The 15,113-nt window shown below is 52.9% G+C and overlaps 2 protein-coding genes across 13 annotated transcripts in view; one reads left to right on the top strand and one right to left on the bottom strand.

Moving 5' to 3' along the window:
• Positions 1-3,073, top strand: part of Habp4 (hyaluronan binding protein 4) — a 36,155-nt gene extending 33,082 nt beyond the window's left edge. For all 3 annotated transcript variants that reach the window (XM_070035827.1, XM_070035829.1, XM_070035828.1), the window contains 2 exons: positions 892-1,077; positions 2,079-3,073. In XM_070035827.1, coding sequence (XP_069891928.1) covers positions 892-1,077; positions 2,079-2,135 — 243 coding nt within the window. In that variant the 3' untranslated portion in view covers positions 2,136-3,073. The remainder of the gene's footprint in view (positions 1-891; positions 1,078-2,078) is intronic.
• A 3,606-nt stretch (positions 3,074-6,679) lies between these two features.
• Cdc14b (cell division cycle 14B) overlaps positions 6,680-15,113 on the bottom strand; it is a 96,815-nt gene continuing 88,381 nt past the window's right edge. For 5 of the 10 annotated variants that reach the window (XM_070035837.1, XM_070035831.1, XM_070035835.1 and 2 more), the window contains one exon: positions 10,292-13,367. In XM_070035837.1, the coding sequence (XP_069891938.1) occupies positions 13,331-13,367 (37 nt within the window). In that variant the 3' untranslated portion in view covers positions 10,292-13,330. Of the gene's footprint in view, positions 6,825-7,761; positions 7,826-10,291; positions 13,368-13,661; positions 13,728-15,113 lie in introns of those variants that run through there. The other 5 variants (XM_070035838.1, XM_070035832.1, XM_070035830.1 and 2 more) reach the window with 3 other exon arrangements.

Genomic DNA, 15,113 nt, shown 5'->3' on the forward strand with positions numbered 1-15,113 from the left:
TCAACAGGAGGCTTGCACCCCGGCAATAGGTACAAAACACTGCATCTGTAGCAGTTCTTTAAAAGAGCAGCACTGGTAGCAATACTTAACCATACTTTGTTTTAAAATGTCTATATATTTGAGTCAGAATTGTTCAACGTAAATCCTGCAGTTCATCAGTCAGCACCCATGTTGAAATTTTCTTTGTAAATTCTATTTCTCAACATTTATGAATAGCATTTATGAATAACGCAGAAGACCAAAACATTTTAATGCTGAAATGGATAGAACTAGAACTAATCACATTAAGCCAAGATCAGAGAGACATGTTCTCTCTGATATGCAGAAGTTAGATCTAAAATGCACTGGGATATGACAGATTACACAGAATTCTAGAGTCATATACAGCAAGTAAAAGAGGATAGTCTTAGGAGAGAATCAAAGGTACCCAAGCGCCTCTTCATATGTACATAAAATAATACACTGATACAAACTCCAAAAAAAAGTTTTTGTATTATAGTTATGAAATTTTAACCTGTTAAACACAAATGTGGGCATATTTGGAGCTGGGCGCCGATGGCTCACGCCTGTCATCCTCGCTGCTCAGGAGGCTGACCTGAGGATCGCCGCTCCAAGCCAGCTTGGGCAGGAGTGTCTGTGAGACTTACCTCCAGAAAACCAGAAGTGGTGCTGTGCTCAAGTGGTAGAACGCTGGCCTTAAGCTGAAGAGCTCAGGGATGGTGCCCAGGCCCAGAGTTCAAGCCCCACGACCCCCCCCCCCCGCCTGACTGTACCTGGGCGAGCGTGCTGTACAGTGAGCTGCTTGTACTGGCAGCATTACTTGGTCGGTCTGTCAGGCCCCGGGCTGAGCTGTCGTGGAGGTAGCGGTGTCTTACGTTGTCACCGTTTCAGATGGTAAAGGATGACTATGAGGATGAGTCCCATGTTTTCCGGAAAGCCGCCAATGACATCACATCCCAGCTGGAGATTAACTTTGGTAACCTCTCCCGTCCTGGACGTGGAGCCAGAGGTGGTACCCGGGGAGGCCGAGGACGGACCAGAAGGACAGAGAACTTCGGGCCCAGAGCAGAAGTAGTGGTAAGTGGCTGTTATGCATGCTGGGTGGTACGCTGGGGCCTCGGCTGGGTGCCAACCCTCTGTAAGCCTGGCCCCATCATCTGCCCACCGTGAACTGGAGAAAACCACCTTCTCGTCTGCGTGGGAGATCCCAAGCAGGGGATGGAAGCAGGCCCGCGGCCGCTGGCCGGCTGCGTCAAGGCAGGGGATGGAAGCAGGCCCGCGGCCGCTGCCTCGAGGCCCCTTGGGATGAGCCACCGCCGTCCCCTCCGCCCCTCCCCCTGCCACCCAGCGTCCTTCCCGACTGCTCCACCCACCCCGCCTGACTGGGAGCGCCTCCCCCCCTTCCTGCCATCTCCCTATAGACTAGTAGGGTCTTTGAACAGAGGGCCTTTTCTTCTCTGAAGCATTCCTTCCATCCAACAGGACTAATGATGTATATCTGCTTTTGCTCGTTGCTGATCATGCTGTCAAGGCTCCATGTGTTTTCTGAGCAAATGCACTCACACAGAGTGGGTTCTGGCGTGAAGCTGGCTGGCCCAGGACCCCTTCTTTGTGGCTGGGAACGGCCCATGAAGACCTGCTCGGGATGTGTGTTAATGTTCAGGTGTACTTGGCGCCAGGGTTCTCTTTGCATTCCCTCCTTCCAGACGGCATCCTGGCGCGCACAGCTCACCCCTGCTGCGGCGGCCCGCTGCTCACTGGGCCACGGGGCTGGCTGGGCACCCCGGTGTAGCTCAGCAGCTTCCCAGAAAACCTCGGAGTGCCTGATAACAGCGTCCTTACTCTGGGCCCCCCATTCTTTGGACATCTGTGGCTGAAGTTTCTCACTGAACGGCACTCCTGGGCGGCTTGGGCTTCGGTTCAGAGGTGTTAGTGCCTTGATGACAGCAGCTCTGCATTCTCTTCCTCCCACTGTGGGCCCTGTCTCCCCCCCCCGAGACTCCTGCTCCTGGAGTGCTGGTGGTGGCTACAGCAGGGTAGGTAAACAGTTAATTTCAGACCATTGTTTTCTTCTTTAGACACAAGACGTTGCCCCCAATCCGGATGACCCTGAAGATTTCCCTGCTCTGGCCTGAAAGAGCAGCACTGGTGTGCCCATGAAGAGCCATTTCCCTGGAAACTTGGAGCAGCACTGGTGTACCCATGAAGAGACTTTTCTTGCTGTGGGGAAGAGTCAAACTCTAAGAACAATAGATGTTGCTTTTCGCGAGTTATGTGAATTCATTGCACTTCTTTGCTTTGAGGGGGGCGGAGTGGCTAGGTCTCTCCAGGGACCATGTCCAGGATATGTACATAGAAATTATAATGAATCTTCCTCCAACATGTGGAGTGAGCTAAGCTGTAAAATATCTTCAGACTACTTGGTAGTAAGCTGTATAGATAAGTCCTCTAGTATTACAGGAAGTAGAACTTCCACTTAAAGAGTCGGTTGTAAATGTTTTACTTCTCGATTCCTGTTTCCATTCAGCCCATGATCATCACGCTGTGACAACGTACAAGTCTTGATTTTTAAGGGTGATTTAAACTACCTCGTGGTTTGTGTATGCACACACACTTAGTGTGTATGTGTGTGTGTGTGTGTATATATATATATATATGCATATTTAGAGTGGTTTTTTGGATGTGTATGAAGTATATAATTATGTTATTCACCAAATGACAAGGTTTCTTAGGAGAAATGTATCCTTTTACCCCTAAAACTCATCACAGTTCAACAGCTGAGTAGAGGCCTGCGTGGGAATCACTTGCATTTATAGAGCCCCTGTGTGCATGAGCCCGGCCCCCCCCCAGCTGCAGTGCTGCTCTGTCTTCAGTGGAAGTGTGACTGACGCACGGCGGAGCCCATCCCCGGGACCCAGGGCCATGCCCCATGTGACACTGGTAAATGCCCCGTCACTCTTACAGCCGCAGACCCCGGACCCAGGCCCAAGCTTTCCTACTTTTGCTACCTACCCTGTCTAAGATGGCTCTGAAATGAACCCAAGAGCAAATAAAGGCTGGTATTCCCTCCAAAGTTTGTGTATAGAAAACTGAATTCTTTTGGTTACACGAGCCAGCAGAAAGGACATGCGAGCTTATTACACAGAGAAATCAAGCCGAGTGTACATTGGGTGCCTACTTATGAAACGGACGAGTGCTAAAGGCGTATCACCTGCTTGCTGCTTCCATTCCCCCGGCGGTGGTCACCAGGGAGCTGACCTGGCATGTGGGCAAGGCCATTTACTCAGCGTCACATTGTCAGGCTACCTTACCTTGGCTTTAAGAGTAGCAAAAATAAGATGCCTTTTAAGAAGATTTCCTTCCAGATAAGGCAACGAAGTCTTAGACCTGGTGGTGCTTGCTTGTCAGGTGGTGTGGTGCGTTCAGAACAGGTGTCTGCACATCAGCTCATTTGTTAATCCAAGGAGAACAGAGTGGTGGGTAGAACCGGGGATCTAAAGCCACTGCCTTTTTGAATCATTCCTTCTGTATTAGGGTATATTTCTATCACTCTATAAGTATTGTGATTATTGAAATAAATCTTGTACAGATTAAAAAAAATTTCCTTCCATACTGTGAATGAGCTTTAAAAGCCTATACCCTAAAGCCAGGCATCAGTGGCTCATGCCTAATTTTAGCTACTCAGGTGGCTGAGGATCATAGTTCAAAACCAGCTGGGTCAAGAATGTCTGTGAGCTTACCTCCAGCTAACCATCAAAGAGTTTACCCATCCACAAAATGGAGCTGTGGCTCAAATGGTAGAGGGCTAGCCATGAGCGCAAAAGCTGAGTCTAGGCCTTGTGTTCAAGCCCTGCATGCACGCGCAAGTGGGTGGGTGTGCGCGTGTGCATGCACACACACACATACACATGCACACAAAAGCCTGTAGCCTGTGTTTGCATTTTCCCAAACACTCTGTACTGTCTCACCACATAGCCTGATAGGGTACTTTCTGTAATGGGTTTGTGCACCCGGATGATTTGGACAAACAGATGCTGTTCTGTCTAGATGTGCCTACCACTTGAGTTCCCCAACAGAAACGGCAAGAGCAGAAGCACCGGGCGGAGGAAGCCTGGACGTGGCTGGACGTTCTGGATCCGCGTTTCCTGCTGGCTCTTTTCCATCTCACGGCCTCCGGCACCCCGGGGCCATGTCTCTGGCTCATGACTGAAAACCACGAGCAGATTCCTGAACGGGCCACCGCCAAGGCAGCGAGTGCAGACACAACTAGACTGAGGGGGAAGGAGCCTCAGACCTGCTCCTCACAGCCCGGCCCTCCACAAGCCAAGCACCCCTTGGAGGGCATTGGCTGAGCTTCCTTTGAGGTCTGAATGGGGTTGGGTCATCCAGACACCACAGGCCCTTCATGCGGGTTGTGGGCATGTCACACGAATGGTCCATGATGTTCCTTCGGAACTACCTCCGGGGCGTCACCAAGTCAAGGTGGCAGCTGCCCCGCGTCTGTGGCCTCTCCCTGCTCGGCCCGTCCATCTCCACCCTGCCTGCCACCTCTACAAGGCAGATTCACTTGGAGAAAAGTTGGCCCTTGCTCCTGCTGTGGAATTCCCGGGCTGAGCTCCGCCCCCTACCCCAGCGACAGGGCCTGCCCACCTTGGTGAGACTCAGCTGGGCCCGGCAGTGAGGAGACTGAGGAATCTAAACGTACGGACAGGAGGGACGAATGTCCTTGTCATCGCTGCCTGTATCAAACCATTTCCTTCCAAAGAGGAATCACTGCACACGAGTCTCAGGCCTCAGGTGGCCATCCCTAAAGCACTACTCTACCCAGACGGGGTCTGGGGCCAACCTGCCACAGCTGCGGCCTCCCCTGTCCCTGCAGAGGGACAAGTGTCGTGGGTGCTTGTGTCACTGTCACTACTGTGTCAGTGTGCAGGGCTTGTGTCACTGTCACTACTGTGTCAGTGTGCAGGGCTTGTGTCACTGTCACTACTGTGTCAGTGTGCAGGGCTTGTGTCACTGTCACTACTGTGTCAGTGTGCAGGGCTTGTGTCACTGTCACTACTGTGTCAGTGTGCAGTGCTTGTGTCACTGTCACTACTGTGTCAGTGTGCAGTGCTTGTGTCACTGTCACTACTGTGTCAGTGTGCAGTGCTTGTGTCACTGTCACTACTGTGTCAGTGTGCAGGGCTTGTGTCACTGTCACTACTGTGTCAGTGTGCAGGGCTTGTGAGTGTCACTACTGTGTCAGTGTGCAGGGCTTGTGTCACTGTCACTACTGTGTCAGTGTGCAGGGCTTGTGTCACTGTCACTACTGTGTCAGTGTGCAGGGCTTGTGAGCGTCACTGTCACTACTGTGTCAGTGTGCAGGGCTTGTGAGCGTCACTGTCACTACTGTGTCAGTGTGCAGGGCTTGTGAGCGTCAGTCACTGCTGTCAGTCCCAGGCTTGGTAAAGCCAGGATCCAGGCAGTAGCAGGAGTCTGATGGAGACGTAGGTTCTTTCTACACGGCTCATACTGAGGGCAGGGCCAGAGGGACATGCTCCTTACACACCTGTGCTGGTCCCAGCCCCTTCAGGGGCTGTGGGCAGCGCACTTGGCAGGCCCGCCCTGTTTGCACGGGAGGGACGTGCGTGTCCTGGGTTTACCTCGGTGCAGGCAGAGTGGCAAAGCAAGCTGTGAGGTCCCAGGTCACAGCGGAGAGGGCCAGGTGGGCCGTGGGGCCAGAGACAGGGCCAGGCCAGCTCTCCAAGGCCAAAGGGGCTACTGGCTCCACTGCCTCTGCCCAGGCCCTTCTCTGGGCCCCAGGAAAACCCTGCCAAGGCCACATTCTGCATAACACGAGAGGAATTCCCCTGGCGGGACCCAGCGGCTCCCGCACCTGCCAGCACTGTAGGCATGGCAGGCTCTGTGGGGACAAGGGCTCAAAAGCCCAGCTTCTCTGCAAACATGCTTAGTCATGCTCTGGAGAAAGGACTGGCCTCCATTTGTGCATGGATCTCCGTGGGGCTGCTGAGCATTCTCAACCATGGGAGGCAGTGAAAATCTTTGAGAACCACCGTCCTGCAGCATCCATGCACACATGCTACACGCGGCCCAGCCCCTCGGCTCTCCTCTGGGGTCCGGTGCTTGCTCCCTGGGGGGGGGGGGGCTCCCTGCCCTGCCAGACCAGCACCGGTCCCGCAGAAGCCACCACGGGAGGGCGGCCTGTGAGGGGTGTGGACATGGTGGGCATTAGAAAACATGCTTGGAAATACTCCAAGGGTTCCCAGAGGACAAAGGAGCCCTGGGATACCTGTGAGGTGATCTCTCCCTCCCTGCCCTCTCCCTGGCCCACTCTCTCTCTGTCACACACACAGCACTCACAGCCTCCCTCACCTGGCAGTGGTGAAGAGCACCTGGGGCGGTGGCTGTCCAGCAGCGCGGACACAGGCGGGCCAGCCATGCCTCTTCAGAAATGCTGAGTGACTTCGTCTGGGGAGCGGGGGCTCAGCTTCCATCACCAGGCTCCTGAGGAGGATTCTAGCAGCAGCCCTGGTGGTTGTGGAGTAGAGCTGCTACCAGGGAGGCCTTCAGCCTGGCACCTCCATCCTATCATGCCCAGGCCACCGCGAGGCGAACCCGAGCCGAAATCCTAGCACCCATGAAGAATGAGGCAGAAACGTTTGCAGAGGGCCGAGGCCGGGCCGAGGGAGCACTTCAATGACACACAGAGAGGGTCTCTGGCAGGGAGCATGGTGCGAGTGTCCAGAGCCTAGGCCCTGCGGACCCCAAGCCAGAGCAAAAGCCGGTCTAGAAAGGTTACAGCACGCGACAGCCAGCCGTCCCTGAAAACGGGAGACAGCAGCCGCATTACCACCTCTGGGATCACTCTGGAGGCTTCTGTGCAGGGACAGGGGACAGGGGACGGGACAGGTTCAGCTGCACACGGGCCAGAGCGCAAGCACGCAGGATAGAAAAGCAAGACACCACCAGCCAGCTCCACTGCCACTCTGCCCCTCCACTGCTAAAAGGGAACAGGGACAGCAGACATGGGCTGCAGCCTCGGGCCCCATCTCTTGAGGGCCTAGGAGCCCCACTGCCAGCCGGGGCTGAGCCCAAGTCTGCACTCTCCCTGGGCAGTCTTTGCTCCGGCCCCTTGTGTCAGCAGCCCCCAAGGGCATGCTTCTCAGCTGCAAATGCCGGCGGGTGGGGGGGTGAGGAGGCTGTCCAGTGGCTGAGAACATGACACTGAGTAGGTGTGGGGCTGTGTCAGGCTGCACTCTCTGGAGAGTCCCGTGTAAGGAAGAACCATCCTGTCTCAGGAGGTACCTTGTTATACATACCCATGCCGGGGACAAACTGGATTTCCTCCACACCACACCACTCCCCCACCCTCTCCCCACTCAAGGTCTCTCCTGGTTTAAAACACACGTTTGGAGCCGGGTGCTGGTGGCTCACGCCTGTAATCCTAGCTACCAGCAGGCTGAGATCCGAGCCAGCCCAAGCAAGAAAGTCCTTGAGACTCTTCATCTCCAATTAACCACAAAAGCTGGAAGTGGAGCTGTGGCTCAAGCACTGGAGTGCCAGCCTTGAGAAAAGAAGATCAGGACAGCACCCAGGCCCTGAGTTCAAGTCCTGGGACTTGAACACCAAAACACCCCCTCTTCCCTTTCCCCCCCCCCGTCCCGTCCCCCCTTTTGGTGATTCTGAGACTGAGGGGCCAGTGAGCACATGGGAGGCGGCAGCGTGTGTGGCCTGGCCCTGCAGGGTGGGCCTCCTTACCTGGAGATCTCAGTGTGGACAGAACCCCCATCATCCAGGCACATGTCAGAGCCATGCAGACTTGCTGGCGAAGAGATGAGACATAGTTAGACACAAGGCAGGCCCACCAGGTGTGCTACAGGGGTGGCAGGAAACAGCTGCACCCCCCCAGGACTAGTGTCTGGGGGCTGCACACTGTCCCCAGGCTGTGGGGAGCACCCCCCCACCAGTGTCTGCACACTGTCCCCAGGCTGTGGGGAGCACCCCCCCACCAGTGTCTGCACACTGTCCCCAGGCTGTGGGAAGCACCCCCCCACCAGTGTCTGCACACTGTCCCCAGGCTGTGGGGAGCACCACCCCCCACCAGTGTCTGCACACTGTCCCCAGGCTGTGGGGAGCACCCCCACCCCCACCAGTGTCTGCACACTGTCCCCAGGCTGTGAGAAGCACCACCCCCCACCAGTGTCTGCACACTGTCCCCAGGCTGTGGGAAGCACCCCCCCACCAGTGTCTGCACACTGTCCCCAGGCTGTGGGGAGCACCCTACCACCAGTGTCTGCACACTGTCCCCAGGCTGTGGGGAGCACCCCCACCCCCACCAGTGTCTGCACACTGTCCCCAGGCTGTGGGGAGCACCCCCCCACCAGTGTCTGCACACTGTCCCCAGGCTGTGGGAAGCACCCCCCCACCAGTGTCTGCACACTGTCCCCAGGCTGTGGGGAGCACCACCCCCCACCAGTGTCTGCACACTGTCCCCAGGCTGTGGGGAGCACCCCCACCCCCACCAGTGTCTGCACACTGTCCCCAGGCTGTGAGAAGCACCACCCCCCACCAGTGTCTGCACACTGTCCCCAGGCTGTGGGAAGCACCCCCCCACCAGTGTCTGCACACTGTCCCCAGGCTGTGGGGAGCACCCCCACCAGTGTCTGCACACTGTCCCCAGGCTGTGGGGAGCACCCCCCCACCAGTGTCTGCACACTGTCCCCAGGCTGTGGGGAGCACCCCCACCCCCACCAGTGTCTGCACACTGTCCCCAGGCTGTGGGAAGCACCACCCCACCAGTGTCTGCACACTGTCCCCAGGCTGTGGGAAGCACCCCCCCACCAGTGTCTGCACACTGTCCCCAGGCTGTGGGGAGCACCCCCACCAGTGTCTGCACACTGTCCCCAGGCTGTGGGAAGCACCCCCACCTCCCCACCAGTGTCTGCACACTGTCCCCAGGCTGTGGGGAGCACTACAGCCCTGCTTTTGTTCCTTACTGTGCCGCAAAGCGACTGACAAGGATTAACTGACTGAACTGCTACACACCTGGTAGGAGAGATACTGCCACCTCCATCTGGGAGGGGAGGAAATGGGTCTAAGGAGGGTCCCTGGGTCCAAATCAAACAGTTAAAAGCAGACAGGGCCAAGGTTTGGACCCAAACAGTGCAGGCCCCTCAGTCTACTCTGAACAATCCTATCAACCGTGCTTTGATGCAGCGTACAACAAATGCTTTACATTTTTAACACATCTTTGACCTAGAACTTCTTTGGTCAGAATGTATACTAATAACCAGCACTGCCCAATGCCCAGGAAAAATGTCGCTCTGAGAATCTTCACGCAGTGCTGTGACCAGCAAAGAGCAGGCAGAGGGAGGCCTGGGCGGCCGGTCCTCTCTGCAAACACTGCCCCAGTAATCCAGTCACAGATGGGCAAAGGGAGGCTCCAAGGCCAAGACAGACAGAAGTGCGGTGTCCTTGGGACCTGCTGCTCCCACCTTGGCTTGCCTTTTATCCCACCCCCAACCCCTCAGCCTGGCCTCGGACTTCAAGACACACCTCTAGTGGAGGGACTTCCACCTCTGAATCAAAATGTTTCTTCTAAATGCTTACACCATTACAAGTTGCACAGACTTACGTACCTCAAGTATCAGATCCAGGACTAACCGAAAATTGTTAATTAAATTTATCTTTACCTATCTAAACATGTGTAACAAAATAAGTGCCCCACACTGCCTTAACCACTTTGTCTTTACTATCTCATTTAATTCTCTAACTGCTAAAATAGGAACCTGTCCTCATTTAACTGAAGGGTCAGAGAGGGGCGCGGCCAACGACTCCCACGGCGACGGGTAGCTTCGCTCCAGACAGGTCAGCAGAGGCCTGAGCAGCACGCGTGCACACTGCCTAGCTCTGGAAAACTCGAGCCCCCCAGTGAAAACTAGATACCAGCTGGCCTGGTGCGAAGCCAGCCCTTCACAGACAATCATGACGTCACGGAACTGCTTGGCCTGGGCAGAGCTCCCAGCTGGTGCTCAGGAGGCGAGCACCCGGCACAGCCTCAGGAACTCCATACACGGGGCAGAGAGATCGGGCACACCCACCTGCTGGCACTGGGATGAACTGCAGCATCCAGCGTGGTAAGGGACTGTTCTGTGCAAGCCGCCCGGGCCGTGGGATTTTGTTACAATGGCCCTAACAACGAATGTGGAAGGGCGACGGCTTGCTTCATGCTTTAACCATGTCCACCGTAACTCGTAACACTCCGCAAGTGAATACAGTCAACAAAACGGCTGTTTAATACTTTTAATCACGATTGTAATTATATAATTTCCACTACTCAGTATTTTGTATAAAACTAGTTACACAAGATTTTCAAATGCAGCAATACATACCAAACTACACATATATGCAAAGTTTACAAGGCATTATGAAGCTTTTATCTTAAAAATACCTTCAGGAAAATAAACATTCAACCAGTTCTTTCAGCTTTAAAAATATGATTAGAAATATACATTTTAATTAAAAAAACAAGATGATTGATCAAATACTGATTAATCAGTTACATTTTAAAACTTTTAATCATCTGTACATGAGTGCACATTAGATAAAAGTCTGCAAGTTATTAATGTAAAACTGCAGTCCTCTGCTCCCATGAGTGTCTGCTGACTTAATTCTACTGGGCAACTAGGAGGTGATTTTCTACAGCCCAGGTGAGCTGTCCACCCTTGGAGACACATCTGCAGTGCTTCCACAACAATGCTCCAATCCAGGGGATGGAGGCGCAGTGGCACAGAAAAGGGTTATGGAGGAAATACAACGCATTTTGAAGGTTGTTTTTGATGAGATGCTTTCCAAAATGCAACCCCAAGTTTCAGAAAATATATCAACAGGACAAACAGTAAATAAGTACACTGCTCATTTGTCATGGACAGGAATTCAAGCCAAAGGGACGGCTCCCGGAACCCCTGGCACAAAGTGCCCAGAGGAGCGGCAGGTTCACAAGCCCAGACCACTCCACTGAGCAAGTGCACTGGCCTCATGGAACTCTTGGGAGGGCCTCACCCAAGACCTGCCTGGACCCATGCCAAGAGGTAGAAACCACCCCTGGGAAGGGGTGGGAGGGGGTGAGGCCAGCAGGTGGGGAAGGCTGAGGGCATCAAGGCTAGAACTGAAGACTTCTGCAGACAGGCAGAGCAGCAGGTGGCTGGGAAGCAGCCACGCAGACAGGTAAGGCCACCCGAATGAGGCACTGCTGGCCACCCACTCTTCCCATTGGCAGGAGCGCTCTAACCCTGCCACACTTCCAGGAGCCGTTCCCTGACCCTGGATGAGCTCCATGGGCACCTGTAAATATTCATCTCTTAATTTGAATTCTACTGGGAATAGCAAACTAAGGCTCTCCTTAAAAGAACCTCTCTGACATGCCTATTTCCTATTGCAGAGGAACAAGGTCTTCTGTAGTAAGGACTTGCAGTTAGAAACCAAGATTCTGGGTGTTAGGTTGGTTTCAGACTGAGGGGGGGGGCGTCATTCTTATTCATACTTCCAGGAAGCTCTTCCCCATTGCCATATGTTCCCTCCCAAGCATCTTCCTACAACCTGTCTTCACTAAGCCTGTGGATAGTTTCGGTGAGCTAGTTAACCTTAGGGATACAGGAGCCACAGTGATGGCAATTCTAAGCAGAAACTTGAGTGGCCAACATAAAAAAGGCAATTTATGAATTTTTATTTTTTTTAAAAAAAAGCACTGTGCTTACCAATGAAGCCCAAAGTTGTACTCCTCACGGAGACCCCAGTGGCTTATTCTCAGGGGCCAGGCCTGAGCAGAGCCAGGTGGGCAGGCCACATGGCCGCCAGACCGCCGAGCGTGGGGCAGGGCAGGCCACGTGGCCGCCAGACCGCCGTGCGTGGGCCGAAGAGCTGCCCTGAGAATTAAGTACGGTTCACGCATGGGCACAGTAGATGGAATGTTCCTCCTCCTACCAAGAACATTCGCCTATTCTCTTCCAGAATAGAAAGCACGGTTTTCTATCCCCACGGTTTAAATGCCAGGGCATCCCACTGCTGTCTGGCACTTTCCCACTGAACACCAGCCAATGTCTCACTTAACAACCAGGGCGAGAGCCCTGAAACGGGGCTCATGGAACGGGGTTCCACGAATTACTGTCTGCACTAATAAACTCAACCTGTTTGCCGCAACGGGGAGAAGGGCAGCCTGCTCTGATACATTCATCTGTCTTAGGGTGGCTATGGTAGAATACTACAAACCCTCCAGCCTCTAAGCAAGGACAGGAAAGAACTGGCTACCAGCAAGTAAAGCCATTACCTCTTATTATGGAAGTAACGAGAATGGTGTGAAATCTTCTTTCCTTATGGGCCCGCACTGTTTTATTTTGCGTTTTCACGTCACAGGCTTGCTGTGTCCCAGGAGGGTGAAGGGTGAAGGCACTCTGCAGAGTTGTATTCCCTAGCCAAAGGCATCGACGCGTTTGCTACTGCGAACAGCCGAAATTCGGAAGAACGGAAGATTGTGTAATGGCCATAGATTGAGGGGGCAGGTGGGGGAGGGAGGGAGGGAAGGTAGGAAGAAGGGAGCAACAATACAAAGAAACACTCTACAAAGTGTTCACAAAGGTGCATACCAGCTTCTCTTCAACGTCTGCTAAAGCTTCCATTACATTCTCTAGCAAATCTGGGGTGATCCAAGTACCACTTGGTATTTCAACATGCAATATGGTTTAAGTGATTTTTCACAGATTCTTGTCAATAAAGCACTCTTTGGTGGAAGACAAACAGCTTGGGTACGTTACGGAGTGACCATAACAATAGTCATACAGAGAGTAAGGACAAATCAACCAGACAGCATCCCGTAACACAGAGTGCCACATCCGCAGTGCTGGCTTCATCTTTATGACACAGGGGTCACAGGGCAAAAATAAATATGTAAGAACCCTTCATCAGATCCGGCGTTCTTCTGGAAGCCAACAGCGGACGTGATTGCCATCACAGAAAACACATGTACCGCGTGGACGGGGCAGCCCTCTGGCGGCAGAGGGCTGCGATATTTACACCTGAGACTACGTACACGTAACACGTACAACAGCATCCTTCCCGTTCAAGTTGACACAGTTCTAAGAAAGAAGGAAAGCCCTTCAAGTCGTCCGATGGCGACCAAACTCTTGAGTGACAAACTTCAAGGACATTCTCTTCGGTGAATTAACTTCTTAGGTGGGAAGCAACTAAGGCTTTTGCAGTTTAGTGTTGTGCTAAACCCTGTTGAAGTTTTCTGTTCCTTCCTTCCTTCACTTCTGGTCTCACTGGGTTTAACTTAACGCAACACTGTTTTAGTCCTTGAAATGGATGGACTGAGGAAGAAAGAAAAAAATGTACCATGAAGGTTTTTAAGTATCCTAGAGGTAGTCATAAAGACAAGGAAGGCAACATAATGAAAATACTGACATGCTAAAAATACGTTTTATCATTTTTAATGACAAATATTTGAGAAGACAGTACAATATCGACCACAGAGTAAAGACACACAGGAGAGAAAGGCAGAGCAGAAAAACGTTCAGTTCTGCAAATAAAATAAAATAAACAAACCAAAGAAATAAATGAAAATAAACAGAGCCAGAGGGCAAGGGCGTAGGGAGTACGAGTACCATAACGCCACCAGAGGCACTTGCTGCAAAGTGCTCCTCCTCCTTCCCTCCTTCTGAGGAGCCAGGCTGTGGGGAACGCGGGGAGAACCAAGAGAGAGAGAAGGGTTACTGGACGATTCCCAAAGACAGAATCTGCTCACAGAAAAAAAACTCCGGCGTCTCAAGTAGTACGCGGCCCTGCCAGGCCCCTCCGTCCTAGGTGAACTTGTGGGCTATCTACGCAGGCAGCAGCGCACGCCGGGGCCCGGCTCTGCATGCCAACACCCACCCTGATTTCTACCCTGCCTCCACCCTTCCCGTCCTTCCCAGTGGGCTCCACTACACATTCATTTCAATAGCAGCTTTTCAGAGAAAGAAAAACCAAAGCAAGAGAATCACTTGGAGGACGCTGATCATTCAGTTTTCAGAATCCCAACAGAGTATAGAGAAAGAAGCTTCCTTCTGCTCAGCAAGCTAAGTGGGAAAATATCTGGAATTCCAAAGGGACATTATTAAAGATCAGAGGAAACCAAGCATTTATCACAAGAAGGGGAGACTACACCCTGGACTCCTACACTGACCACTTCTGGAGATGACGACAGAGCAGAGAGAAAGCCCAGCGGCCATGAGACACACACCAAGAGCCTAGACCCCAGCCGAGAGAGACAGTGGTGGCGACGTTCACCAGAGTGAGAGAGAAGTAAATGGAGCTATTAATAAAAACACAGAACCTGGAGTGTCTACCTTCTTACCGCCCTTCCCCGCCCCCTCCTCCCCAAAAAGCTGTGGAAGTCTGGTTGTGTGGGCGGCTGGAGCACGCTGATTCCCAAAGATACCACTTGAAATAAAAAAGTTGCATGCACGACAAATTTCTTAGAAAATGAGATGAAGTAACTAAAACGAAACAGCAAAAGCTTCCAGAAACATGCACTCAGAAGAACTGTGTCAAAGCTGGACCTGAGGTGCGTGTTAGCACGTGCAGTGGCTGCTGCAGCCGGGGGGGGGGGGGGGGTGGGGGGGGGGTGGAGAGCGACACCGCAAGGCCTGCTCTGAAAGCGCTCTGCCAAGGTTGACTTGAGAACGCTGAAATTTGATGTAGCCAAATTATTCACTGGGTATATTAATTCTTGCTACTGTTTGTTGAAGATAGGGTTTTACTGTATATTCTGGGTTGGTCTCAAACTGGCAGTCTTTCTTTCTGCCTCTCCCATGTCTGGACTGCAGGAATGAATGCACTATCACACCAGGCTAGATTTAGTCGTTCTTAAAAGAAAACACTAGCCAGGCACTGGTGGCTCATGCCTGCAATCCTAGCTACTCAGGAAGCTGAGATCTGAGAATTGAAATCCATGAGACATCTCTTTCAATTAAGCAGCTAACGCTGGATCTGAATCTGTAGCTCAAGTGATAGAGCTAGCCTTGAGCAAAAGTGCTCAAGGACAGCACCCCTCCTTTGTAATCCCCAGCACTGGC

The sequence above is a fragment of the Dipodomys merriami genome, unplaced genomic scaffold, assembly GCF_024711535.1.
Source record: "Dipodomys merriami isolate MVZ:Mamm:240054 unplaced genomic scaffold, mDipMer1.0.p SCAF_26, whole genome shotgun sequence".
Taxonomy (NCBI): domain Eukaryota; kingdom Metazoa; phylum Chordata; class Mammalia; order Rodentia; family Heteromyidae; genus Dipodomys; species Dipodomys merriami.